Below are 26,835 nucleotides of genomic sequence, written 5' to 3' on the forward strand. Positions count from 1 at the left end.
GGCTGCAGAGGCAAAGCACAAGCCCCTGGCCCAAGTTCACCTGTAAGCCCTTCCCCCCTCCGACTGCTCTCTGTAAAGCAACGCTGGTGCTTCGGGGTTAATTGCCCCAGTTTTCTGCCCAGGAGAGTTACAACTTGTCCCAACCTTCTCTCCTTCCCACCTTACCCCCCCCCCCCCCCACACACACACAGCCAACCTCCTGCTACCTGAGGAAAACCATCTTTTCTCTCTCGCACAGGCGGTCCTAATTCTTCATTGAGCTACTTTGCCCTAATCCCAGCTCCGTCCACTCCAAATTTGATTTATAATCTTCCCCACTTTTTTATATACAAGGAGAAAGGTTTCCCGCTGCCTGGGAATTTGAGGACAGCCCAATAATCCTCTCCTGGGGAACTGTCTAACAATTAGACCTTCATCTCAAGGCCCCAGCACCCATCTTCAACATTTTAATCTCCCTGTGCCCACCAGCGCCCCCAGGGCAAAGCAGAAAGGAGGCACCTTGGGTAAAGCCTAAGGGTGGGGTGGGGGGCAAGAAAAGCTTTTATTGTTGGGCTTTTCCCCTAAAGTTCAGAATCAGTGACTCACAGTGCTCAGTCCTGGGGGTAATTTATTTGCTACTTGGAGGGAGTACAAGAGGAGCCAGGGAGAGAGCAGACTGGCCCATAACACAGATACCCTGTGGACCCTCCAGGACCATCCTATTGTCTGCAAAGACTTCAGCTGCCCCTCCTGGGCTCTCTGCGTCCACTGGGCACATGCGGATGCCCCTGAGCGGGCTGTTCTGGTGGTTTTGCTGCTGCTACTGCTGTGCCTGGTACCACTGCGGACTGTGCACCCCGGCTCCCCAGATGTTGCGCCACCAGGGTCTCCTCAAGTGCCGCTGCCGCATGCTCTTCAATGACCTGAAGGTTTTCCTACTGCGGCGCCCCCCTCCAGCGCCCCTGCCCATGCACGGAGACCCCCAGCCCCCTGGTTTGACGGCCAACAACAACACCCTCCCGGCTCTGGGTGCCGGGGGGTGGGCAGGCTGGAGGGGCCCCCGAGAAGGGGTGGGCAGGGAGACCCCTCCTCTGCCACCTCCACCACCTTTGCCACCTTCTTCTGTGGAAGATGACTGGGGTGGCCCGGCCACAGAGCCACCTGCCTCGCTGCTCAGCAGTGCCTCCTCAGATGACTTCTGTAAGGGGAAGGCTGAGGACCGCTACTCCCTGGGCAGCAGCCTGGACAGTGGCATGAGGACCCCACTGTGCCGCATCTGCTTCCAGGGGCCGGAACAGGTGAGACCACTTACCCCTTTTCCCTCTGCTAGCTCCAGATCTTGCAGATTGCTACTTGCCTACTTGCCCTGGGGAACCATTCTGTTGGGTCTAATGTGAGGACTCTAAGTTTTAAGGGTTCCTCGATGATGTTTCTTCCGGTTAAGTTTGTCCAAGAGGTGTCTGGTTCCTGGTGGAGCCTGTTTGGTGGCTCAGTTGTATCTCAGTTTTTGCGTTTTCTTTCCAATGCTAGTATCTTTAATGCCTTGCCAAAAAATAAAATAAAAAAATCCATAAGTGTCCTCAGAATAGAAGATCCAGAAGCCAGAAGCAATGAAATGAAGGAACTTGCTGGCCCATTCACGCTTGTTGTGAAGATGTCTTTTTATCTGATTCGTTGTTGGTGACATTTTCCCCGCCCACCTGCAGTCCCAGATTCAGACTTCTTCCTTTCATGAAAGTGTGCAGAGATCTTGTCCTCTTGCCTAGCCTCACAGATACAACCCCACAAGCCTGTGCTGTCCTTTCATTTTGAGATTGCCCCCTCCCATATTACCCTGCATCCTCAGCAGTGTGTTTTAGTCACTGCAGGGGAAGTGGAGAGGGATTCCAGGTCCAAGGAGACTACTGTTTGCTAAGACACTTCTTGGCAGACTCAAGTTTTTTCTACATTGAAAGCAGGTAGATAAGTGGGGTGAGAATGAGTTTAAGGGAAATGGAGAAGCTCAGAGAGAATCTTGTTATATCTATTCCCATTCTCAGGCCTGAATCACATCAACTTAGATGGTCCCTTCCATGCTCCCCATCCAGGATAGGGGACGGCAGGTACCTCATGGACCAGAGTCTTCCCAAGTCCGATGGTTCTCATCACCCCCTTCATTCAGATTTTCACACACATACTTATCCCACCCCTTCGAGCTCCACTTCCAACCTACTGTCCACAGTGCTGGAGAGCATGTGCACTTCCTTCTAGAGTCATATTGTGGCGACACTCCCCAGAGAATCCTGGATCTGAACATCTGATCTAGTTAGTCATGCTGGAGGCTGAGGCGATCACATCGGTCACTTCTTCACTGACTCCCGGAAGGGCACGGAAGGCTTCTGGGTGCTCCCTGAACAATGGTAGTGTGCTGGGCTGCCATGCTGGTGTTCCTGGGTAGCCCTGGTTCTGGTTGAGGGCTTGCTCTGTGAGAGGCAGTCTCAGCTGACATTTTCATTCATTTTATCTCTGCTCTGAATGGGGAAAGCACTTCGGGGACAGATGATGACTGAGGCCATAGCCTGGGCATTATGAGGGGAGGTGATGTAGCTCTCAAAGTGAACAGATATCTCTGAGAGGTTGAGGGCTGGATTCCTCCTTCTTGTGATAAGGATTGCCTGAAGTCCCAAATGAAGTGCTGGGCAGAGTTGGAGACTCCTGTGAGGGTAGAAGGTCCGGGATCCCTGCTCCGTGCCCTTCTTTCAGCCCTTCACTTGGCCTCCAGTGTGGGGCCTCCAGGAGAGACACAAGGTAGAAGGGCTTGGCTGAGAGCAAGAGGGATGCCTCACTTTGGGGATGCCTGCTCAGGGTCTTGCCCCAATCAGGAGCCCCATGTGTTCCAAAAGAAGCAATTATTTAGCTTCTTAACTTCTTAAGCTATTTCTTTCTTCTCCCATGTGGGCTGGCTCAGGTCTGTATGTCACAGGGGCTGCTGGTAAGAGCACCCTTGTCCATAGAGAACAGCAGGACTTGGGGCCTGTTTGGGATGGAATTTCACCTACTGTGTGGACGTCCAATCGCTTTATGCCGCTGAGCCCCCTTTCCTACTTGTGTGGCTGCAAGCCCCTCCTTTTTTTATATTCGTTGGGAAGATCCAGGAGATAACGACCGTGAGAATGCCTTGAAAGGGATTAATACATAATGGCATGTGTTTCGATCACAGAAAAACAGTATTTTCTTGAGAAAAGAAAAAAAATGAGATCATTAAGCACACTGTGAAACACCCTCGTGTGCTACAGGGTTGGGCTGGAGATTAAAAGCTTTTCTTTCTTGTTTATTATTCTAATGATGTGTCATAAAGAAAGCATGGGCTGAAAAAGCTAAGGCCAAGAAAGAAATGGGCTCTATCATTACGTGGGAGAAATAGGATAGCGTGTCAGCATTAAGACAGAATCAAATCAAGTGTTTCCTGCATATTATCACTATATTTGGAGGGTTGCTTTATCTGTGCAGGAGCCAGGAGATTATAATGAGACTGTGTTATAGACATGTTAAGAGTCATGCATGTGAGATGTGGGGAACACATTTCCCCACTTTTTTGTTCATTTTTCTCCACAGCATCTCAATGAGGAAGGGAGACAAAGGGGGAGGAGATGGGGAAAACTTTCTAGAGAAGGGAGAGAGAAAGAGAGGGTGGGGGTAGAGAGAGAAGCTGAGATTTCTGTGTCTTAGTTTCTGTTCAGGGACAGAGCGGTCTAGCAGCTGTCCACATGTGGCCCTGAAAGGAGCGCAGACAGTCTGTAATCTCAGTGCTGAATGTCTTGGTCTTTTCCCTGTCCAAACAAAGGAACCAAACGAACAGCTCCCCAGTCATCTGCCACTACTCCAGGAGCTAAAAGACTGCCCGACACGATGGGGTCTCTTCCTGCCAAGGGCTTACAATGTATGTGCTGAGGGGCAGCTGAAGGACCCAGCCAGTACCACCTATTTATAAAGGACTTTGCATCATTCATTTACACACGCATTTAATACATGTGGACTGGGCATTTACAGTGCGCCAGATGCTGTTCTAGCCACTGAGTAGCAGGAGTGGACAAAACAGTTGAGGTCTCTGCCCTCCTTATCTGGCAGTCCAGCGGAGACACAGACATTGACAAACTGCTAGATAAGGGAAGAGATTTGGGGTGGTGTTGAGCGCCCTGATGAAAGTGAAACAGGAAATTAGTGAGACAAGAATGAAAGAGGAGTGCTTGGGAAAGATGCGGCTACATTAGATACAGTGACCAGGAGCAGCCTCCCTAAGAGTGCTCCCTCCGAGCTGACACCTACATGGAGAGAAGGACCCCTGATGCATAGGTCTGGGGCAGAGCATTCCAGGTGGAGGAAACAGCAGGTCCAAAGGCCTCAGTGTGAACAAGCTGAGCGTATTTGAGAAACAGAAGAGAGGGCAGGAGGAGGGAGATGAACAGGTGCGAGCAAGTGCTTTGAGAGACAACTTGGCTTCACGCTGGAAAGCTGATGGAGTACCTGCCCACCCTCTCCTCTCAGCCCTTCATTCAGGTTGGGCAGGGGTCAGGGATCATGAGAGCGTGAGACAGGAACCCAGGCACCAGCCCTTCACTCTCCCTTTCTGGTTCGCTTTGAGGGACAGTGAACCTTGATGGGTAAGCTGAGGTTTCCGAAGCCAGATGGCCCCAATTTGAGATCTGAGCAAACTGCATAGCCTCTCTCTGTGCCTCGGGGTCCTCGTTTGTAAAATTGGGATAATGACAGTCCCTAATTCATAAGGGCATTCTGAGCATCAGTATTGTCAGATCAGTGTGTTGTTGTTGCCTCAGAAGCAAGAGAATGCCCCCCACCCCGCCTCATTTAAAAGGAAAAACATGCCCTGGCTCCCAGTCTGGCAGGAGGACTGCTGCGATCACAGTCTGGCTGTGTCAGTAGGTTGTTCCTTGTGCACTCACAATGCTCTAGGCACAGCACTGCTCCTCTGCTTCCACCACCCAAGTCTTTATTAAGTGCCCACCCATGCCTGCTGCTCTGCTGAGGCCCTGCCCCATGAGAGCTGCACAATCTAACCCAGACATCACAGAGGCTCATAGAGGTCAAGAACACACAGTGAGTCACAGGTGAATTGCAGCAATATCGGGTACAAGGAAGAGATGCATGTTTAAAAGTGACTAGTGCGCAGGGTTCCTATTCAGGGAGGCAGGTGTGAGAATTTGCCGCTTTTTCTCCAACTAGAGAAGGCTTCTCTTCTCTGTGGCTGCTGAAGACCAGATGAGATGAAATAGACTTAGGCTGAATTTAGAAAGCTAGAAGCAGAAGAGATGTGAGACACACGGGTACCTGGACGGGGCCAGCTGTGGAGCACCGGGAGGAGGGTACAGAGATAAAATCCACCAGGGCAGTGGTGGTGGCGGGGCACCTGTTTTGGGCCTAACGGAGAGCAGGAAATGAGCCTGGAAGAGATTAATAGGCTTCATCTACCTCTTCTTTTATTCTTCCTGGGGTCTGCTTCCCTCGAGCTCTATGTTCAGAAGGGGCGAGAGTAGTGTGGAATATTTTAGTCAGTGTTTTGGGTTATTGAGGATAAGAGAAGGGCTTTTTTGAGCTTAAGGAAACCTGGAGACCCCAAGATGCAATGAGAACCCTGGGAATGGAGATCAAGTAGAGCATTTAGAAGAGAGCCAACTGGTGCATTATTTTCTCAGCACTGTGGTTCAATTTTGCATTTCTTTGTGTGATTATTTAATAACATCTGTCTCCACGAAGTACAGACTCATCCCTAACATTCATGGATCCTGGGGCAAGAGTATAGATAGAGGCTCACATGTCATAGGCCAAGATATTTAAAAGTAATAAATACAGCCAACAAACTGTTAAACGAAATGCATTTTATCCCCTATCCTGACAAATATACCTGCAAAACATCCTGGAAGACAAGTTTGAATTTAGAACTGTTAGGTTCCTCTTAATCCTGTGCAGCCAAGTGGGCATAGCTGGCCCTTGGACTACAGGCCACTCTGATTCTCTTTCCATTGCTGGCTCAACCCTGCACCATGATGAGCCTTGAGCACATGCATGTGGACACTCCAGCTGGCTTGTCCAAGCTCTATGCATGCCACCCCACACAGTTGCCCCTTGTCCCTCTCCCACGTAACTTGAAGAAAAGAACCCTGAAGGTCCTGGGAGCAAACTTGTGGCCCAATAAGCAGAAATCCCAGGCAGTAATCAGAGCATATTCTAGAAGAAGGGTGTGGCTTCTTGACCCTGCAGACTCCTCACCCTACGGGGAAGGGTGCAGCTGAAGAAGGGCCAGAGTGGGGCCCTGTACAGCAAGGGGCCCTCTTGCCTGGGTCTAAGGGATGCATTGCAGAGGGACTGTGCGATCCCTGAAAGCAGCAACTTGTGTATTTACTCATCCGGTCATCAGCCCCCAATCCAGTGCCTGGCTCCTGCTTTATACTCTAAAGCATTTGTTGAATGAATGAGCCTCTAGAGCTCATCCAGCAGGCAGCTCCACAGGTAGGGGAACTGGGAGAAGAGACTACAAGGGAGAAAAGTACTCACTGGGATCAAATGCTGGAAGTGTGCTGTGCAGAAGGGGGGCAGATCTACTCTGTGGGATCATAAAGGGCAGTGCCTTGGCCAGTGATGGAATCTCCAGAGAAGCCAACTTGGGTTTTGATATTAGAAAGCACTTTCTACCAAAACTGTCACAAGATACTATAGGCTGCTTTAGAAGGGGGTTCCAATGGGAGACTGGGACTAGTGGCCCTCAAAATCCCTCTGAGCTTGAGAGTTGGGGTTCATTACAATGACATTGCTTGGAGGTCTAGAGAGATTTTTAATCTAAGCAGAAAGAGATGAGTCTGCACCCCTTTCTAATTCAAGGGATCATCTTATCCCAGGGTATCTAGTCCCAGTGTATGCAGTACATGGATCATGTAAATGTGCCTTCAGCAAAGATCACAAAGAATAGTCTCTGTCCTGTGTGCACAGAAATCCCACTGTTGGCAATCCTGTGATTGCTGTAATCATGAATTTACACTATGCACATACCACAGTAGGAGAGCAAGCATTTCATGAACAATAGACAACAGGTACCATCACGGACCTATAGATGCAGAACCATCCCAGGAAAGGGGGAGCCCAGTTACCCTACCCCCGGAGTCATGAGTAGGCCATTTTCGTTTTCCCGTCTGGGTGTTTCTACTGTTGTTTTTCAGTGCCAACTTCAGCCAGTCCTGGTTCTGTTTAATCTGGAAGCTCCAAGGCCTCTCACTCAGGATTCTCACCAGTGCTCTAATTCTTTAACTGGGAGATGATGTAAGAATGTCCAAACCCTTCCATCGGGTCCCTGGCTATTTCCAAGATTTAGCTAACTATTATTTACATGCACACACGTGCACATGCAAACGCACAAATAAGACAGTGAGTGCATCTGTCTCGCTTCCACAGACTGAATTAGGGATTGGAATAGGAGAGACATCTGGTGTCTTGACAATTGTGGAGTGATTCTCACCTCAGCTGCCTGTAGATCCTCTAACAGTGTGCACTTTGGGATAATCCTCCTTCACTTGCCAGTCTGTGTCTCCTTGTGGTGGGTTGGGTAATTTATTGGGTGTGGCTTCTAGCTGAGTCCACCATACAGAGCTACTTAATAAAGCTGGTAGGCAGGAGTGAAATATGCATTTCAAAACAGCCTTGGAGAAGAAAGAGGAGATACTGGAAATCCCTCTCTCTCTCTCTCTCTCTCTCTCTCTCTCTCACACACACACACACACACACACACATACATACACACGCCCTTCTCTCATTTCCAGATGGTATGCTGGAGAAGCCCAGTTGTGGCCTGTGAGTTGGGGGAGGGAGAGTAGGTTTGAGGGGGAGAGGATACTAGAAGGAGTGTGGGAATGAGCGAGCTGCCTCTTGTTTGCTGGGAAGGAAGCCAAGTTGGAATTGCGCCCGGATGTAAAGGAGCTGGCCAGTGAATACCATGCGGCCTGAGCTGCACAGCACCCTCCTCTGAGATGTATCATATGTAAGCTAGTCTACGTGTGCAATTATGTTTAGTACCCATGTGATACCTCCCTCTGCATATGTGAGGAGTAAAACTGGGGTGCACATGGGACTGCCTGCCTCATGACAAAATAGGCAAAGTTGAGTAAGTTGCAATTTGAATTTCAGGTAGATGCAAACTGTCAGAAAAAAGGGGAGATCTGCAAATATGGGCTCTGTCCCACTCCGAGATCCAAGCCCACAAGGAGGACATATGGGCCCCAGTCTTGGACCCAGCTCATTGCTCCTATGAGGATTTCTCCAGGGCCCATTCTCAGAGGAGTTGAGGGGGACAGTTCAAATCAGTTTCCTTCTTTCAGGAAAGGTTACTTTGGATGTGGTTGAAGAAAATCAACATCGTTTTTTCTAAAAGACGCCTCTCGAAGCCACCGCAGTGGCTAGCATAGGCCTCTGCATGCAGGAGGATCTCAGTATTTGTTGATCCCTTCCCCTCCCTCCTAGCACATGTTCATCCCAGACTAATAGTGCTATATTTGGTCCCTAGTATACACATGGTGGAAGGTACATTTGCATGTGTGCACACATGTGTGTGTACAAAGTGCCAGGCAAAGGAAATATAGATGATCCCTTGTGATCCCTTGTACCCCAACCAGCCTCGCTATCTGCTTCTATAAAGACAAATAGTGATGATTCTTGTCCTGGTGATTAATGATAGTGATCATTACCCTGGCTGGAGACTGCCTGGCCAGAAGCAGAGCTTTTCTCCTTCTGTTGTAGGATAATGGGAAGAACAGAGGCCCTGAAGTCAGAAAGACATGGATCTAAATCCCAACTGGGGCCCTTCCCAGCTGGGTGATCTCGGGCAACTTATTTAACCTCCCTTGACCTAGATTTCCTTGTTTACAAAACAGGAATAAAATTCTGAGCTTGAACACTTGTCCTAAGGTGTGGACATGCTTTATGAAAGTTCTGGGCACACAGCAACTGGTCATTAAATTGGAGTGATACTTACCCCATTCTGCCAGTGTGGCTCAGAGGCCTGGCTTGGGGCCCCTCGATCACACTGCTGCCTTTCCTACTCCCCTTTTACAAAAACCTTAAAAAATTAGATGCTGTAAGGCTAGGCTTCGACACAGTGAGTCCCCAGCTGTGTGTGTGCCTGACATCAGGGAGGCACATTTACAGCCAGTTTCTCTGTTCAGCTGACTGTTGCCTCTGTACTAATGACTCAGCAGAACCACCGTCCTGTCCTGCCTGGTCCCTCACACCCAACATAGCTGTCTCTATCCATCTATATCACTACCACGTTCCTAACTGATTTTTATTAAGCAGCACTCTCTTCCTGGCATGAATTGTGCAGAAAGACACTTTCCTGGGTTCTGAGTCCCTAGGGGGCAGGAGCAGACCATACACCAAGAGGAACATGTAGAGGAAGTGGCAGAAAAAAAACGCTTGCTTAAAATGTGACAGCCAGATGTTTGCATTCAGGCCCACCCCTGGACTGGTGTTTCTGAAAGCCTGGGATGGGATGGATACCCCAGAGAGACATGTCGTTAAATAACATTGATCCTCAAGTGAGAACAGTGTTCTTTTCGGTTTGCTCTCATGCCTTATGATTATGTCCAGGATAAAAAAATATCTTTGGAGTGATAGTATGTCTTTAACACCTTTCTAACCTTGTCAACCTCCTCTGTAAACAAAGAGAGAAGGCGTCAGGCTCAGAGCCCTGGATGCACAGTGATATCTGGCTGGAATCTGTTCATCTGGTTTCATTTGCATTTATGTGTGTCTATTCTTTTTAAAAATCAATAGACTTTATTTTTTTAAAAGCAGTTTTCGGTTCGAAGTAAAACTGAGCTGAAATTACAGAGTTCCCACATGCTCACCTGCCCCTCACTCCTCCACCTTCCCCAACCATCAACATCCTGCACCAGAGCTGTGCATTTGTTACAGCGGACAAACCAACATTGACACATTGTCACCCAAAGTCCATAGTTTACATTGGGGTTCACTGTTGGTGCTGTACAGTCTAAGGGTTTTGACAAATGCATCTGGCTTGGATCCACCTTTATAGTATCATACAGAGTAGTTTCACTGCCTTAAAAATCTATCCACTCATCCTGTGCTCCGACCTGAAACTCCTGGCAATATGGCTTGGCCTTTTCCAGGTTGGTCACGTAGTTGGAATCATATACTATGCAGCCTTCTCAGATTGGCTCCTCTCACTTAGTAATGTACATTTACAGTTCCTCCATGTCTTTTCATGGCTTGATAGCACATTTCTTTTTAGCTCTGAATAATATTCTATGATAGGGATGTACCCCAGCTTGTCTATTCTTTCTTTGGTAAATGATACCAGTATTTTTATTTATGGTAGAGGCAAGAAGACTCCTTTATAAATAAATTTATTGAAGTGAAAATGTGAGTCACTTAGAGAAAAATGTTAAGAAAATAACAATATAGATGGCACGTGAATATGTTGAAAAGTAGAAGCGACTGAAGCTTGGGTAACACTGTCCTGGGCTACATACTTTACAACAACAGTTCTGAAACATTTGTGGGGGCACCAAGAAGCGCCTCAGGAAAGGGGAAAATGCAGAGTCCCAGGCCATCGTCCTGGGGGCGTGCCTCAGAATCTGCACTTTCAATTCAGTCTGACGGTTCTGAAGTAGGGGATCACTTCAGGAGTAGAAGCAGGAGTTTGCGGAGTAGCTAAATGGGGAGGAGAAATGCCTCTACCAGCCCTGAGGTTCCCAGACATATAAGGAACAGGGGTGTGGGCACTGGAGGGGGCAGGGGCACAGGACCACGTGACCAGGAAGGAAGTGACATGTGTCCTCGTGTCCTCAGGACAGAAGCAGGAAGGAATGCTGCTTTCACCTCTCTGTCCCAGCCTGAGTGATCGGAGAGCTACAAATTTCAGATGGGGTAGCAAAAAATGGAAAAGTCTAACTCACATGGGACCGTAACAGGGGGAAGGTGCAAACTTTATCTGCGTTAGGACACTGAGACCTGGGGGTTTGTCTGTTGCTCTGCTAATGTTAATTTCCCTGGCTAATACAACCATTAATCCCCACTCCTGAATTGTGTTTGGAGGGTGTTCGTGAGCAAAGTCAAATCCCGGTCTTCCCTGGGGGGGCCCTAAAGTCCCAGAGCAGGACCACAGATGCAGCACAGCTCGCTCCCTCATGGCTCACTGAGTACAAACAATGAAGGGCTTCAGCTCAGGAATGACATCACTTTTGCCTGCAGCTCATTGGCTGGATCTAGAAACATAACTCTGCCGAATAGCAGTAAGGCTGGGGAGTGTCTTGGGTGCCTGGACAGAGGAAATCCAGATGTGAGTGAGCTCAACAAGTCTCTGCCTCAACGGTATTTGTACCTCCCTCTTTAGAGTTGTAAGAGTTAAATGAGATAACACACTGCCTGACCCACAGGAAGCACATAATGAACAGTTTTGTTACTATTTCTTCATTTCTAAAAGAAGGAGGTTGCACTCAGGAATGTCCAGTCCCTTCTAGTCCTGCTGTCCCCTTTTAGGCCACAGCGGTGGAGGAGCCGTACCTGGGGCTGGAATAAATCCCACTCCTCCCCCCGCTGATAGAGTGAGTCTCCCGGGAAGAATGGACTTAGGGCTTGGCCTTAAAGATGGATCAGGGAAAGAATGTGGGAAATGGGAGATGAAGACTGTTCCAGGCATAGGAACAATGGAAGTGAAGAATTAGAAATGCTTTTGGAGAAAATTAGCACTGCGGATAAGAACATGGGGCTTTCGTGGCCAAGCAGAGCTGTTTTCAAATCCCAGTGTTGCTGTGCAGATGTGTGACATTGAGCTAGTCACAGACTCAGATTCCTCATTTCCTCCATCGTAGAATGGAAATGATAGAATAGTGTCTGTCTCAGAAGTGGTTGTGAGACTCAAATGGCTCAAATGATATAATGCATGTAAAAGTGTTGGCATAGGCCCTGGCCGGTGCGGCTCAGTTGGTTGGGCACCGTCCAGGGCACCGAAAGATTGCCAGTTCAATTCCTGGTCAGGACACATGCCCCAGTTGTGGGCTCGATCTCCGGCAGGCGGCCTGCAGGAGGCAGCTGGTCAGTGTTTAGCTCTTGTATTGACCTCTCTCTCTCTTTCTCTCTCTCTAAAAACCAATAAAAACATTTTTTAAAAAGTCTTGGCATAGTGTGAAATACAAACATACAATAAATCCACAATTGGTGGTGTTATCTGACCTCATCAGCTTTTTACTGTTCAAACTTTCTTTGAGAATTTCCACCTCAGTGTGTGTAACTGTGGGCTAACCTCAGGAGGAGCTGCCAAGATATCACAGGAGTAGATGAAACGAAATATACCCAAGCATTGCTGGGAGCCGAGGTAAAATTATCTCACATGTCTGCATACTATTTTTCAATTGCCTGCGGAAGCCATTGTGATGAGCAAACTCCAAAGCATCCTTCACTTTAGTGCAGCGTCTTGTCGATAAGTATCGTATTCTCAATCAACAGATACTTAAAGTACAACAATAGTCACTTGAGGGTTTGTGAAACTTTAAACACTGAAAGGGATCCAAATTGAAGGACTTTCTACAAAACAAGTGGCCAGTACTTTCCCGAAGTGCCAAGGTTATGAAAGACGAAGAACAATGGGAGAAATGTCCCAGATCAGAGGAGTCTAAGGAGATATGACAACTACACACAATGTAGTTGGTTTGGAATCTGGACCAGGTAAAGCACATCAGTGGGACAGTTGGTGACACCTGAATAAGGTGTGTGAGTTAGTTAATAGTGTCACATCAATTATTTTGATCATTGCACTCCGGTTCTATAAGATGTTAACCACTGGGAAAATTAAGTGAAGGACTTGTGGGAACTCTTTGTGTTACTTTTACAAATTTTCAAATGTATCTGAAATTGTTGCAAAGTGAAAAGTTAAATAAAAATTATTTAGATGGGGAGGTGTTTTCATACCTGGAAAAATTGGGAATTACTAGTATAGGAAAAAGAGCCTGGCTTTGGTGGTTAGAAAACTTGGGTTAGAATCCAGGCTCTAGGACTTCCTAGCTGTGTGACTTTGGGCAAATCAGTGAAACCCTCTGAATCGCAGTGTCTTCTCCCTGTGTCAGGGAGCAAATACACAGGAACACGTCATAGAACTGTCCTGAGAATTTAAGTATATGGCACCTACTCCGGAGCATGACTGGAGCTCCCAATGCACATTAGCTCTCTTCCCGGTCTTGAAATATTGGGCAACACAAACACACAATAAAATTACAACGTATTGCCGGTCTCTCCTTCCCCCTCTATCTGTGGAGGATGGTAAACATGCCTCCCACCTTTCCCCAGGTCTAAGGATGTGTGCTAAGTGCTTTGAGAGACACCTGAGCCGGGAAAAGGCTTGAGTGGGCAGGAAAGTTTCCCCAGTATGGGATCTTAAGCGTGTCCACGGAGTTGATCAGCAGCAGCACCGCCAGCACTGGCCATTACGCAGCGTTCCTTCACACTTTTAACCTCCCCCCAGAAGCGGCACTTTGGCGCTGAGTGCCTGTGGGTTGTATATTTTGATACATCCTGTGGTGACCCCTCCAGGAGTCCCAGATTTCAGCCTCCATGGGGCCATGTACCACTTTAGAAAGAAAAGCTTTCTAGTGCTGGGCTCCGAGCTCTCCAACATGTTTAAAAACAGCTGCCCCAGCCAGGCAGCTGCAGGCGAGGGGAGCAGGTGTGCTTGAGAGTGCGGCGGAGTCTGCTCCTGAGGGTGCGTGTTGGTGCGGGGCAGTGAGCAGGGAGCCTGCGGGGGTGAGGGAGTGGGCATGTGTTTGCATGTGGAATACAGCTACTTAGTATAGAAGAAAAAGGCACTTGAGGGTGTTGGTCCAAAGAGTGCCTTTGCGCATTTTTGTTCCAGAGAGAGCCCAGAGAGTCTAGTCTTTGCAAGGTCAGTGTTAACATATTTGCAATACTTGCTGTCTTGTTTCTTCTGACACCCATTAAGTGTTTGCCAGCAAAAACAAAAACAAATTTTTAAAAAAATCTCAACTCCCCCACAAAACCAACCAACCAACCAACCAAATTATGGGCCCTGGAGGAGTAGATGTTACAATCGCAAAGGTTATTTCCCTCCCCTTCGAAAACATTAGAGTGAAGTTCCTCATCATTTAAATTAATTTTCATTCTTCCTATAAATGCAATTTAAATAGAAAAGCATTTGTTTATTTGATGGCTGGAATTTGCTTCCAAATAATCCAGTTACTAGAGATGATACAGGTCTCGTCATGAGTTAAACATGCTGAAACTGGCTGATGGCTACATGGTTTATTCTACTATTTTCTCTAATTTTATATGCCTTTGAAATTTGCCATAACTGAAAGGTATGGCATTTCTAAGCACTAACTATATGCACAAAAAACACTGTAGCTCCTAACTTTATTGGGGGCGCTGAGTGCTACAGAAGCAGACCTTACTTTGGTGGTCTGTATGTATATGGGGGTGTGTGTCGGGGGCATGAGGGGGGCATCAGTTTTAAATGTTGCTTAATATAGGGTGGCCAACCATTCCAGTTTCCCCGGGGGCTGACACATTTTCCAAGATGTGGGCCGCCCAGTGCTAAAACTGAGACAGTCCCAGGCAAACTTGGACAGTTGGTCACCCCACAAGAATGATCCGACTAGCTACACTGTAGAATGCTAAACACAGTACCTAGCCCCCCCCCCCCCCCCCCCCCCCCGTGTCTGCTTGCTGTCAGTGGGGAAGCACTTGTTGATGGATTGGCTGATAGGTACCGTTTTCACACTCTAGGAGAAGGCACCCATCAGCTGTTTGCCAGGATGCTCAGAATCAAGGATGTGTGATCTCTGAGACTCTCCTCTTTGATCTTACACAGGGCAGGAGCGAGGACTTAAGGCATCAGATTTCTAGCATGGAGCTTCTCAGACTTTAGTGTACATAAGAACTGCCTGGAGTCCTTGTTGAACCTCAGGGTCTGGAATAGAGCCCGAGGCTCTGCATTTCTCCAGGTCCCCAGGTCAATGATGGGGCTTCTAGTCCTTAGATCACACTGAGCAGCTAGGGGCCTGGTGGTTCTCATCCTGAGCTGGTATATTGGAACTGTCTAGGGGCATTCTACAGTTGCCCAGCCACAAACCCAGACCGGTTAAGTCAATGTCTAGGGGTTGGACCAGGCATCAGTATTTTTAACTCTCCCCATGCGATTCCAATGTGCAGACAAGGTTGTGAATCCCAGGGAGGGGAAGGAGAGAAAAATACCGCGAGATGATAAGGGCTGATGGATTGGTCCAGATGGGCTAGGCTGTGCTGTCAAGAGATTTATTGGAAGTGGAATCAGAAGTTTAAAAGAAGGAGCTTATTTTGGAAAGCCTAGAGGCAAGATTCTTTTAAAAAAAAAAAAAAAAGAAATCAGGACATCATGGTTCGTGTTCTTTGGCGATTTAGGTTTAGTAGGGAATCAGCAGCGTCTTTTGACCCCTCGGGTGATGGAGCCCAGTGCGCAACTCTGGGGAAGGAAGGGAACCACCACTGAGAGGAGAGAGCAGGGGGCTCCGAAACCAGCAAATCGGGCTTCACAGACCGACTCACCTAGATTGGTCCTCCAACTATTCAGAATGCCTCTTAATTTCCTTGTTTATTGATGCTTCCCAGCATCAATAACATTTCCAAACATTTCCCATTCTCATCATCTCAACCTCACTCTCAGCAGAGGACCTGGCCTCTTACTTTACTGAGAAAATTGGGGTCAGTCATTCACATTCCATCATCTCCCCACTTCCTCCTGTCATGACTCCCTCTTCACTTCTGCAAATGTCTGTCTTTATCTCGTCTCTCCCTGTCCCTCCTACTTGCCTCCTTCCCAAAGTGACTACACCAGTGCTCTTTGTCTGGCTCACACCAGCGTCTTCCATCTCCACGGGGCTTCACTTCATCCATTGCCACCCCCCTCCCGCACCCACACACATCCCTTCGGACACTTTCCATGATTTCTTCTTCCCTGGCCCTCTCTCCTGTGCATCCAGGCATGCTCAGGTCTTCAACACCCCTGAAGGTGTAGTGCTCTTTCATCTCCCCAGACCCACTCCACATCCACCAATGACTGAAAATAGTCCTGGGGAGGTCCCTGATGACCTAATTTAAAAAGAAATGGCCTTTTAGAAACCCTCCCGTCTTGATTCCTCTGTATATGAGACATTGTTGATTCTCCCCTCTTTGCATATGTGCTTTCCTCTTTCTGTTCTGTCTTTGTGGATGTCCATGTGCAGTGAATACAAAGACTGGCTGCTCAACATCCATTCCATCTGCTTCTGGTGAAGTCTTGTCCAGACTTTGGGCCATTTGGGGGGGGGGGGACATGAAATCAATTGCATGATTGAGCTGCAATAGAATAGGAAAAAATTCGAATAGAATAGATAGAATAGAGTAGGAAAATAGAATAAGAAAAAAATGCGAGTACGTTATATGTGAAACCTAAGTTTTTGCTGAGGATTAGTAAAAAAGTAGTTGAGAAACTTCTCTTCTAGTTTACCTTTCTGTACTGCCAAATTGGAAAGTAAAAACAACACTTCCCATACTCCTGCAACATTTCTAAAACCACAGTAAGACTCTCTTCTGAAAACGGAGTCCTCCTCCCAAACTCGATATATTGATAACGATTTCTCCAGCGTTCCTTTCCCCCTCCCCGTCCTTTGTGACTTCTCCCTCTCACTGCATCCAAACCTATTCAGTCACTAGGTCCCACTGAGGATTCCAGCATTCATCCCTCCTTACATTTCCTCTTGTTTCACTTGCTAATTTTGCGGTGGCTTCTGCCTGGCTGGTCCTTCCCTCTTATCATGATCAGTATCCTACGGCCTTGCAGATCACAAGAGCGCATCCACCAGGTGGTCGCCCCACCGGAGACCTGTGGAAGGAGATTGTGTTCAAGCCCAGATGCAGCAAACATCTTCAAGGGCAGGGTGTACTGTTGCAAATGGTCACCATGCGCCTGGGACCCAGTGCAGAGAAAGAAGGGGTGTGGGGACCTTTTCTGCAGGCATGTAGAAAATAGAACCTCAGGCTACCCCCAACTTTGCAAAGTCTCTGACTTCCCCACCATGACCGAAATTATTCATTCCTCAGGCTGGGATAAACTCTAGAATCTCTCTCGAACACCTACCCCACTTCTACACAGATCCACACTCCTTCCTTAGAACTCCATAGCCATCCTAGGCCAGCCACAGCCAGCAGCAGCTCCCTCGCTGGCCTCTCTGCGGGTCTGCCCTTAGCCCCAGCCCATCCATCAACAAGACAGGTCCCAACCGGAGCATCAGAACCTAGTTGCATCCAAAGGGGTCCCTTCTCCTCTTGGAGATAGGCAGTTCTGGGTTCAATCACCCGCCCTCTCTGGTACCAGAGAGGTACCCTGGTGGGCTTCTGCACACCATGGAAAATTCATCCTGGGTTTTTCTTATCTGTAAGCTGGAGGGAATAGCATGAGCATTATGGGTGGTGTGAGGATTAACTGTAGTTAAACTTGTCAAGTCCAGCCCAGCTTCTGGGATCCTAAGGCTAGAGGGCTCAAAATGGGGGATCTCAGGGGTTGTGTGGGCAAAGATACACTTTCTTTGACGTGGGTTGAGTATGTAATTTATTTTTAATCTAAAGAACACACACACACACACACACACACAACTGCAGAATGCACAGTTGAAAAACTGGAAGATTCAGGTTCTTTGGGCCCCTTCCTCCTAAGAGACAGTTATGAGCTGTTGCCTCTAATCATGGGCAGTTTGCTGAAGTCCCTCCCCAATCCTCTAATGTGACCCTCTGTGTATATGGTTGATATTCAGTATTGCTGCAATATTGCAATTCTTCTGTGCCGGCTGGTGAGCAGCTGCTGTCTGGGGCTCTACTATCCTGGCCGCCCCAGCTCCTCCCTTGGGACCCCCTCTCTCTGACCTCAACGAAACTCAGCAACAGTAGGGGGAACTCTGGGACCCTTCCCAGGGCTACAGGGCAACTGACTAGTTGGTGTCTGTGCAGGTACAGTTGTAAATGTTTTGAAAAACATTGATGCCCAGATGCACTGGAGTATGTGCCTGTGTTCACCTCTGAGTCCCCAGTGTTGGGAGCAGGACCTGGCACAGAGTAGATGGTTGTTGACTGACTGACTGACTGACTGACTGACTGACTCTGTCTTAAGCTCTCAAAAATGTTAGTTTCCTATCCCTCCCCTTCTTTAGAAGCTAACAGGAAACTGGCCCACCCTGGATCTTGCCCTTTTACTTAGCTCCTCCTGCACCCTTCAATTCACACGCAATCACTGGGGGTGGGGTGGAGTCTGGTGGGGTCCCCACCCCTCCAGCTCCTCAGCAGCAAGCAGGCCTCCTCCAGAAGCCAGCGGCCAAGGAATACAGATGGTGCCTGGTGCCTTGTGGGCAGCCAAAATGTAGTCATGCACAAGAGACTGTGGGTGTAATCAAAACCATTTGATTTCTCAGACAATAGAAACAAACAGAACAGCAATCTCAGTCAGGACATGGAAGGACCAGCAGGGAGCAGGCATACTGGAGGAGCTGGAAATGGTATAAATTAATGAAAATGATTCTGCTGGCACCTCTCACTGCTTGCTTGCCTCCTTGGAATGCTCCTAGCAACTGCTTTCCTGGGCCCCAGGCACTTGGGGAGGGGGCAAAAACTTGGAGCTTTGGCAGCAGAAGGGAGGTCAGTGGTGCTTTGAGAAGCTGAGCGGCTTAGGGGAGAATGAGGGGAGGAAGAGGGAACTGACAACTGTGGAGCCTGTATGGAAACATGCAGATGCCCAATCTGAGCAACCAGGAGGCCTCAATGTGAGCCCTGGGCTGCTCCTGGCTGGGTGACCTCGGGCAAGTGGCCTCACCTCTCTGGGCCTCAGTTTTTATATCACTGAGTAGACTGAGGTAGTGCAGCCCCAATATTTGGTGCCCTCCACCCACTTACTTTTTTATGCACACCCCCCACCTCCATTTCTTCTGTTGAAATTATTAGGATTCTATCGCTCTCTCCTACAGCAGAAGCTCTTCCTGAGGGCCATGAACAATTCTTTCCCTTTTTGGCCATGGGGTCCTCGGAGCTTGGGAAGTGCTGTGTCTGCTGGAATTAAGGAGTGAGGGATGCCTAGGGCTGGTGCTGGCTGCTTACAAAGGAAGGGTGGGGCGCAGTTGGAATCACTGGCTCAGGGGACCCATTCGCTCACCCGGACCAGAGGCCCGGGAGACCCCCCTGCCCCAGTCGGGGTGAGGGCCAGGAGGGCATCGCGGGGAGCTCCTCGTTGAAACAAGCGCCAGCCCTTCAAAACAATTAGGGGTTTTATATTTCTGTGTCACCCTAGATAAAAACAAGCAACTCAGATGGGAAGCTCCCCGCCCCCCAGGCCCCCAGGGGCCCCTGGGCTTGGCCGTGAAAACGAAGGCAGCCTGGCTCCAGGGTCAGGCCGGGACCCATGGGGCTCTGTGAGGCTCGGGGCGCTCCCCGGAACCGCGGCCCCACCCCCCACTCCCGGTTCCCTTTGTCTGGGGCGCGGGGGCTGAGGTTCGGAAAGGAGGGAGGCGGCGCTGGCTGGAAACTGGGCTTCTCCGTCCAGGCTCCTCGGAGGGGGGCGCGGTGCTGGGGGGGGGGGGGTGCGGCAGCTGGTGGGCCGCTGCTGCGGGATTTAAGGGGCAGTTGAAGAATCGCCGGGGCAGGAGCCCAGAGGGAGGGTGGAAGCGAAATGCACACCTGCCCGGGGCTCCGAGGTCCCCGGTCACCCCGGCGGAGTCCAGGTGATAATGGGGTCCCCTGGAGGGGCTCTGTGGGATCCCTCGGGACGCCAGCCTCGTACTTGAGAGACCCCAGTAACACCCAGCAGCCCGGGGAGCGGCTGCCCCACGGTGGGCACATGAGGGGGCGAGGGAGCGAGCAGACAGGAGGGCGCGGGAGGGCGCGGGAAGGGCGGTAAATGGGCCCCTCCGGTCGGCGCCACCCTCGTTCTTGCTGGAGAAAAACCCTTCGCTGAGCAGCTGAGAGAAGAGAGCCTTCGGGGGGGGGGGTGAAAGGGTGAGTGGATTTGGGTCCTGGCATATTCACTAAGAGGCGCGGGAACTGCTCGGCGCCCACTAATCAGAGTCAGAGCAACCTGGGCTCCCTGCCACTCGCAGATGCCAAGGGAGCAGGAGCCCGAAGGGCGGTGGGCGCTCTGAGGGGTCACGGGCTTCCCCAGTCGAGGACGCAGGGCCAGGGAGAGGAGGAACCGGCAGGTGCCAGGAGGGCGGAGCCATGCCACACTGCGCCCTGGGCGTCCTGGCATACTCTCTGCCAAGCACCTTCTTCTCTCACAGGTGCCACCATGATGGGGCTCCTGTTGGGGGGCACCTGGGAGGGGTCTTGATGACCAGGTTTGTCCCCTTTAACTATAGCTCAGGAACTGCAATACTGAAGGTCAGAGAGTGGCCCAAGGTCACCACGGTGCTCTTTGTGCTTAAGTCTCACCTCTCTCCAGACTCTCCCCCACCTCCCGCTCTCTGCTGTCCAGCCGGGGGCCAGCAAAGAGGTTAGAGGCACAGGCCCTGGACTCAAACCACCCAAGTCCACCTCTCCCCGCCCCCACTTGCGTGCTGTGTCTTTGGGAAAGTTGCTTTATTTTATGTGCCTCAGCTTCTTTTATTGTAAACGGGAGATAAAAATAGCACCCAGTTCAAGGGTTGTTGTGAAGATTCAGTAGACGATCCATTTAAACACCTTGGCACTTTTAGGTGCCCAGTGGGTGTGCACTATCATCTTTGCAGACTTCGGAGTCCAAGAGCCGTAAGTGCCCTCAGTGAGGCCGTGCTTAGCTGAGTGACTATATGGACGAGGGCCTGTCTGTTCAGGAAAGAGCAGCCGTGCCCAGTATTCACGGGGGAACCAGTTACGGAGGAGGTGGTGGAGCTGTCAGGCCAAACAGGACAGGTTGCCGCTGAACAGAGAAACCGTGGGGTAAGGCAGCGCCATCCCTGAGCTGGAGGGAGGGAGGGAGGGGCAGGTCCTGCGGCCTGGGGACCCAGGCTTCCTTGTGGGACCTGGGGCCCCTGAGGAGGCTTGGGGCGGGGACAGTGGAGACGACTGGAACCAAGGCGGCCACACAGCTGCTGCTGACGTTGCTACCTGAAGCTGGGAGGGCATGGGGAACTACCCTGGCTTCTCCCTAATTCCCACCCTCCAGCCTCCCACTTGGCTGAAGCAGTTGGCATGGAGCCTAGGAAGCATAGTTCCCAGGGATCAGTGTCCTGCGACATAAAGCAGAACAGAGCAAGGCAAGGAGTGACCCGCACAGGGACCTGGGGCACATTACTCACCCTCTTAGACTTTAGTGTCCTCAACTGTTAAGGAAAAGTGGGGCGAAGATGCCTCATGGCTGACCCAGTGCGATTGCCTGGTTGTAGTAAGTGTCTCATAACTGCAGGCTCATGCTGTCCCTCCTTTCAGGATCCAACTCCTATCTCACCTCTCCTGGAGCCACCACTGACCTCTGTGGTCTCCTACCACCCTGCTCAGACATTTAGTAGAGCGCCCACCACATTGCAGCACCTTTGGGATCAAATATCTGTCTCTTCCACTGGAGTGTGGGCCCCTGGGAGCCGCGTCCTCCTCCCGCTTCCCTCGCTCCCGAGCGCCTGTCACTCAACATTTTGGGATGAAAGCTCAGGAGGTCAACATAGAACATATAACTGTTAGAGATAGTCTCCAAGCAATGCCAGAGTTCATGAGCTGTGGGTTCCTAGCAGCAGTGAGTCACTAACAGAATTTTAGCGGAGGTAAAGGAAAGACCAGGGGAGAGCGTGAAGTTCAAGGAAAATTAGAAGCCTGAAGGTTTGGAGAGAAGCGCAGGGGCTTATTCAAGGTCACACTCATAGTGAGGATCGTCAGATCTCCTGGCTTCTAAGATAGTGGGTGAATAAAATCTTCTTTCTCTTTATTAAAGAAATATATATTCAGTGTGGCAAATGTATAAAACTCAGGTAAGCAAAAAGAAGAAAATAAAAATTTTCCATCATGCCAATTCCCAAAATAACCACAGTAAATATTTGGGAGTTTATCCACTCACTCCTACACATATGGCCTTTTTTCTTACTATAGTAGTGTCAGTCTGTTTCATTTTTTTAAACTTAGTAATACTTGAACAACTTTCCAAGACGTTAAATACTCTTGTACAATACAAATTATAAAGCTTTATAACAATCCACGGTACACATTCACTGATATATTTAAATAAACCCCTAGTATTTAAATGTTTAGCTTGTCTTTAATATTTTACTGCACTAGAAAATTTTATTATGAAATCTGTGTAGCCTCATCTTTTTGTACATTGACATTATTTCTTTAAGATAATTTCCGAGAAGAAAAATTACTGGTCAAAGAACATGCACAGCTCACAGCTTTTCACAAGAATTGCCAAATTGCCATTAAAAAAAAATTATTTGCCTTCCCCATTTGCTATAGAGAAAATGCTTCTTGGTAAACTACCAACACTGAGTTGATCTATTTCACCAAAAATCAGTTCATCAAATGACCAATTCACCAAGTCGCCAGCAAGGAAGACAGAGAGATGATAGATGATAGACAGATAGATAGATGATAGATAGAAGATAGATAGATGATAGGGCAAGCCAAAGCCAATCCATTAAGTAACAATTAACAGAATAAATAAATCTACTGTTTTACATTGTTATAAAGTAATTTCTATTGAAGAGGAAGGTTTTCACGTAGCTTTTGGAGACTGCCCTCAAATGTGAGCGGACCGGTTGTCATTTTGTCCTTACAGCAGCAGTTTAAGAATTTCTCAGTTTGTTGAAATGGGGTTTTGTGTGTGTGTGAGTAACTTTAATAATTAAAAAATATATAATTCCTCATTAGAAACCACAATGTTGGCATTTTAAATGGGAATCTTTCAGTTTTTACTAGTTTCTTCTAAATTCTTTCTTACATCATTTTCTGTTGCCACACTTTTAGCACTTCTATGAGTTTTCAGCTAATTTCCCAATAGTCTCTTTGATTTATTTCTAGCAATTAGTAAACAAAATTTAATATGTGATAGGGATGCCAAGGTCACTTCTAAGTTTCTGTCTTAGCTTAAAATTGCCCAGATCTTTAGGATTAGTAACTGATTTAGTTTTTATCCCTCCTCAGTAATTTATATTGACAGTAATGTCCATCCAGTTGAAGCAGGCACTCATCACACTGCTCATTACTTTCCTTAGATTCCTGTGTTCTTTTTCTGCTGATTCCTCTTTCATGCCAAGTCCTCCACAAACTCCCACCAAGTCATCATATCCTAGTTATTCCTTTTTAGAAACCAAAATGTCAAGATTGCATATTAGAGGGGCTGTTTCCTCCAATTTTTTTAGTATGCTGGTGAATATCTTTTATGTTTTTTGAATTATATGCATTTTTAGCATTCATTTGCTAATTCTCCAAATTGCATATCAGCCTTACTGCATATGTAGCAGTTAAAATTTCAATTTTCAGCATTTCTTCTGTGATAGGACTGTTTTGGACACCCTTGCATGTCATTTCTGTTTGTCCAGTCTTTAGTCATTTGGGGCGTTCTTTCATCAGCTCCTCAAATGGCATATCGGCTATAAATGTGAATTTCTGGAATTAACTGATGTGATTGTTTCTGTCATTTTTTGCTTAGCCCATCTTCTGGAGTTTATAAGATTTGGGCCAATTAACGTTTGGCTCCATCAGTTATTTCATATTTATGGCTAATATGACAGTAGATTTTGTGAATCTATTCTGTCATTGATATCATCTCTTTTATGTTTTGACCAATTTGTCCTGAATCGTAAACTATATAAATTTTCTGTAAATTGCTTCCAAGTTGATGTTACCATTTATTTTTTCCAACATATAAATCATACATCATTAGTAGAAATAGCACATAGTTATCAGAACAATGGGAGCAGTTCTGAAGTTTCCATCTCCATACCAATCCTCATAGTATCTGGAATCCACAAGTTACTTTTAGGGTAAATTTGGTCAATTTGCTGACTTATGAACTAAATGGCTATTTGGGAAATCCACTGCTTTCGCAGATCCTTTTCTGATAAAACGGCCTGCTTTTGTGAAAGTCCCATCTCCTTGCATCCTTGCCACTATCTTCATTTTCTGTTGCTGCTGCAACAAATTGCTACAAATGTAGTAGCTATAAAGAGCACAAATTAATTGTCTTATAGTTTTGTAAGTGCAAAGTCACCGGACTATAATCAAAATGTTGGCACATTGTGCTCCTTTCTGGAGGCCTTAGGGGAGAATTCATTTCTGCTCATTCAGGTTCTTGGCAGAAGCCAATTTCCTACGATTATAGGATGGAAGTCCTTGTTTTCTTGCTGGCTGAAAACTGAGGGCCTTCTCAGCTTCTAGAGGCCTCCACATTCCTTGTCTCATGCCCCCCCTTCTCCATCTTCAAAGCCAGCAACAGCAGTCAGTCTTCCTCATGTTGACTGTGTCTCATGCACTCTTCTGCCTTCCCCCTCCACTTTTAGGGGCCCATCTGGATGATCTAGAGTAATCTCTCTAATAAGGTCAGCTGATGAAGAACCTTAATCACATCTGTCTTGTAATACATTCACGGGTTCTCTGGTTTAGGATATGGATATTTTGGAGGGGCTATATTCTGCCTACCATGCCAATATTAGCTACTGTTAAAAAAGAAAATCACTTTGGCTAAGCTTATTTTACGCCTAGATTTAGAAGAGTGAGATAGGGGACCCAATGGTTGCTTTGGCACTGTTATAAAATCATTTGTTAGACCATCATGGTTTAGGCTACTATAACAAAGTACCACAGACAGGGCAGCTTATGCACAACAGTTATTTACTTCTCACTGTTCTGGAGGCTGAGAGTCTGAGATAGGAGCCAGCATGGTGGAGATTCTGGTGAGAGCCCTCTTACAGGCTGCAAACTGCCATCTTCTCTTTGTGTTCTCTCTTGGCAAGGACAAGAGAGCCCCCTGGGGCACTCATTCCACCCTCCTGACCTAATTACCTCCCAAGTTCCTATCTCCTAAAACCATCACTTTGGGGGTTAGGATTTTAACATACGAACTGGGGGGCGGGGAAGGGGGATCAACATTCCGTCCATTGCAACCGATTCTGGCTGTTTTTGTTATTTTTTTTTTTTTATCATGGATTCAAATTCTACAAATATTTGAAACCCATAACTATCACTGTTTTTGTTTTGTGCAGTCAATACTCAGTCCACATATTTGCTCTTGGAGTTGTTCCTGATTTCTTCCTGCATTTTTCATAAACAGCTGATAAACTATGGTGACAGCCCTGTTTGCTGAGATGTAAACAAGGGTCTAATGACTCCTGGAACCCAAGCTGGGGCATAGCAGGAAAAACAGTGAAACAGAACCATAAGACCTGGCTTCTGCCAGCTGTGTAGCTTGAACAGCCCAGTAATATTTCTGAGCCTCAGTTTCTTCATCTCTTAAAAACCAGTTTGTATACCTGCTTACCTTACCTGTTTACAGGTATATTTAAGGTCAAATGAGATAGTAAATGTGAAAACACTGTGTAGATAAATTCTAAAGCAGGGACTGCGAATTGACCCATGGGCTGCATGCAGGCAGTGAGCATTTTTTTCTCTTTTGGCCTACAGAGTATTTCCTTTTTTTTAACCAAACCAGTGTTTTAAAAAATCGTATTTCACATAAAAAATACAGATTTCTGCCTTTCTCTCTGGGAAAAAAATCCAAAGATCTGGCAACTGTAGACCTGGCTTCACACATGTGACTGATGGGCTGGAGCTGAGCAGTGCTCATTCTCTGCAGGAACACAGTCTCAGCTGTGTCACACCCCCCATTCTCAACACATCCCCACGTGCACTCACATTGCCAAGTTTGCATATCTCTACCCACCTCTTCTCAGTCTGCCGTCCTTGTTAAAGCATTTTATCAATATTAGTTGTTATTACTCATTTAAAAGTCAGAGACTCACAGGGACCAAGATTTCTAGTGTTAAGTATTGCTAAGTGCTGAAACAGGTGATGAGGGAGGTTGTAGAAACACTTTCCCTGGAAACCTAAAAATAACACAGTTCTATGCACAGCCTCTCCTGGATGCAGGGGGAGGGGCAAAATGACTCCACTAAGTTCCTTCCAGGTTTTAAATTGAGCTGGGGGTGGGGAGAAGCTATTTTAGAATCCGGTATGTTGGAGAGAGGAAGGGTGGAGATTTTTCATAGGTAAGTTATATATATTGCAATATAATTCAATATTTGGGAAACAAAAGAAGTTTCACAACATAGACAACAGAAAAAGTATGTCACCTTTGTTTATCGAAAAGATGCATGTGCTTGTAAAAACTTACCTCGATTTTCAAAAGCACAAAATAAAAACAACACTTAAACAGGGAGGCATAGGGTAAATTACAATTCTAACCTGTCCAGGCACTTACACTTTACTAAGCACCTTACATGGATTAATGGAATTATTTTAGCCTCACAATGCCTTCTCAGGTAGGTAATATTATTATTCCCATTTTGCTAGGTGTTGGAACTGGAGCTCAGGGTGATGACATAATCTACCAATTTCTCCAGTTGCTGCCTAGAAGAACCAAATCTTGAAGTCCAGATTGAAGGACTCGGGTGCTGGGATCTCATTCACTCTACTCTGTGTTCTAATCATTTGGATGATTGCAAAGAAGGGGAACATTAATTATTATGAGCTTGAGCATGCAGAAGGGATGTAAATGTAACTTCCTGAAGCACCAATTTAAACACCTGCCGATGATCACACTTTGCTTATTCAGTTTTAGGTATAATCATTCAGAAAACTTAAGCCACTAAGAGTCACCACTGGGTTCTTATG

General features: G+C 47.6%; 1 protein-coding gene across 1 annotated transcript in view; it reads left to right on the plus strand.

Moving 5' to 3' along the window:
• Nucleotides 1–740: 740 nt before the first annotated feature.
• The window catches only part of MARCHF4 (membrane associated ring-CH-type finger 4), a 72,326-nt gene continuing 46,231 nt past the window's right edge, over nt 741–26,835 (plus strand). Inside the window, exon 1 of the mRNA XM_081142841.1 lies at nt 741–1,277. Within this exon, the coding sequence (XP_080998967.1) occupies nt 756–1,277 (522 nt within the window). The 5' untranslated portion in view covers nt 741–755. The remainder of the gene's footprint in view (nt 1,278–26,835) is intronic.

This window comes from Miniopterus schreibersii (assembly GCF_964146895.1).
Source record: "Miniopterus schreibersii genome assembly, chromosome: 7".
In the NCBI taxonomy this organism is placed as follows: Eukaryota; Metazoa; Chordata; class Mammalia; order Chiroptera; family Miniopteridae; genus Miniopterus; species Miniopterus schreibersii.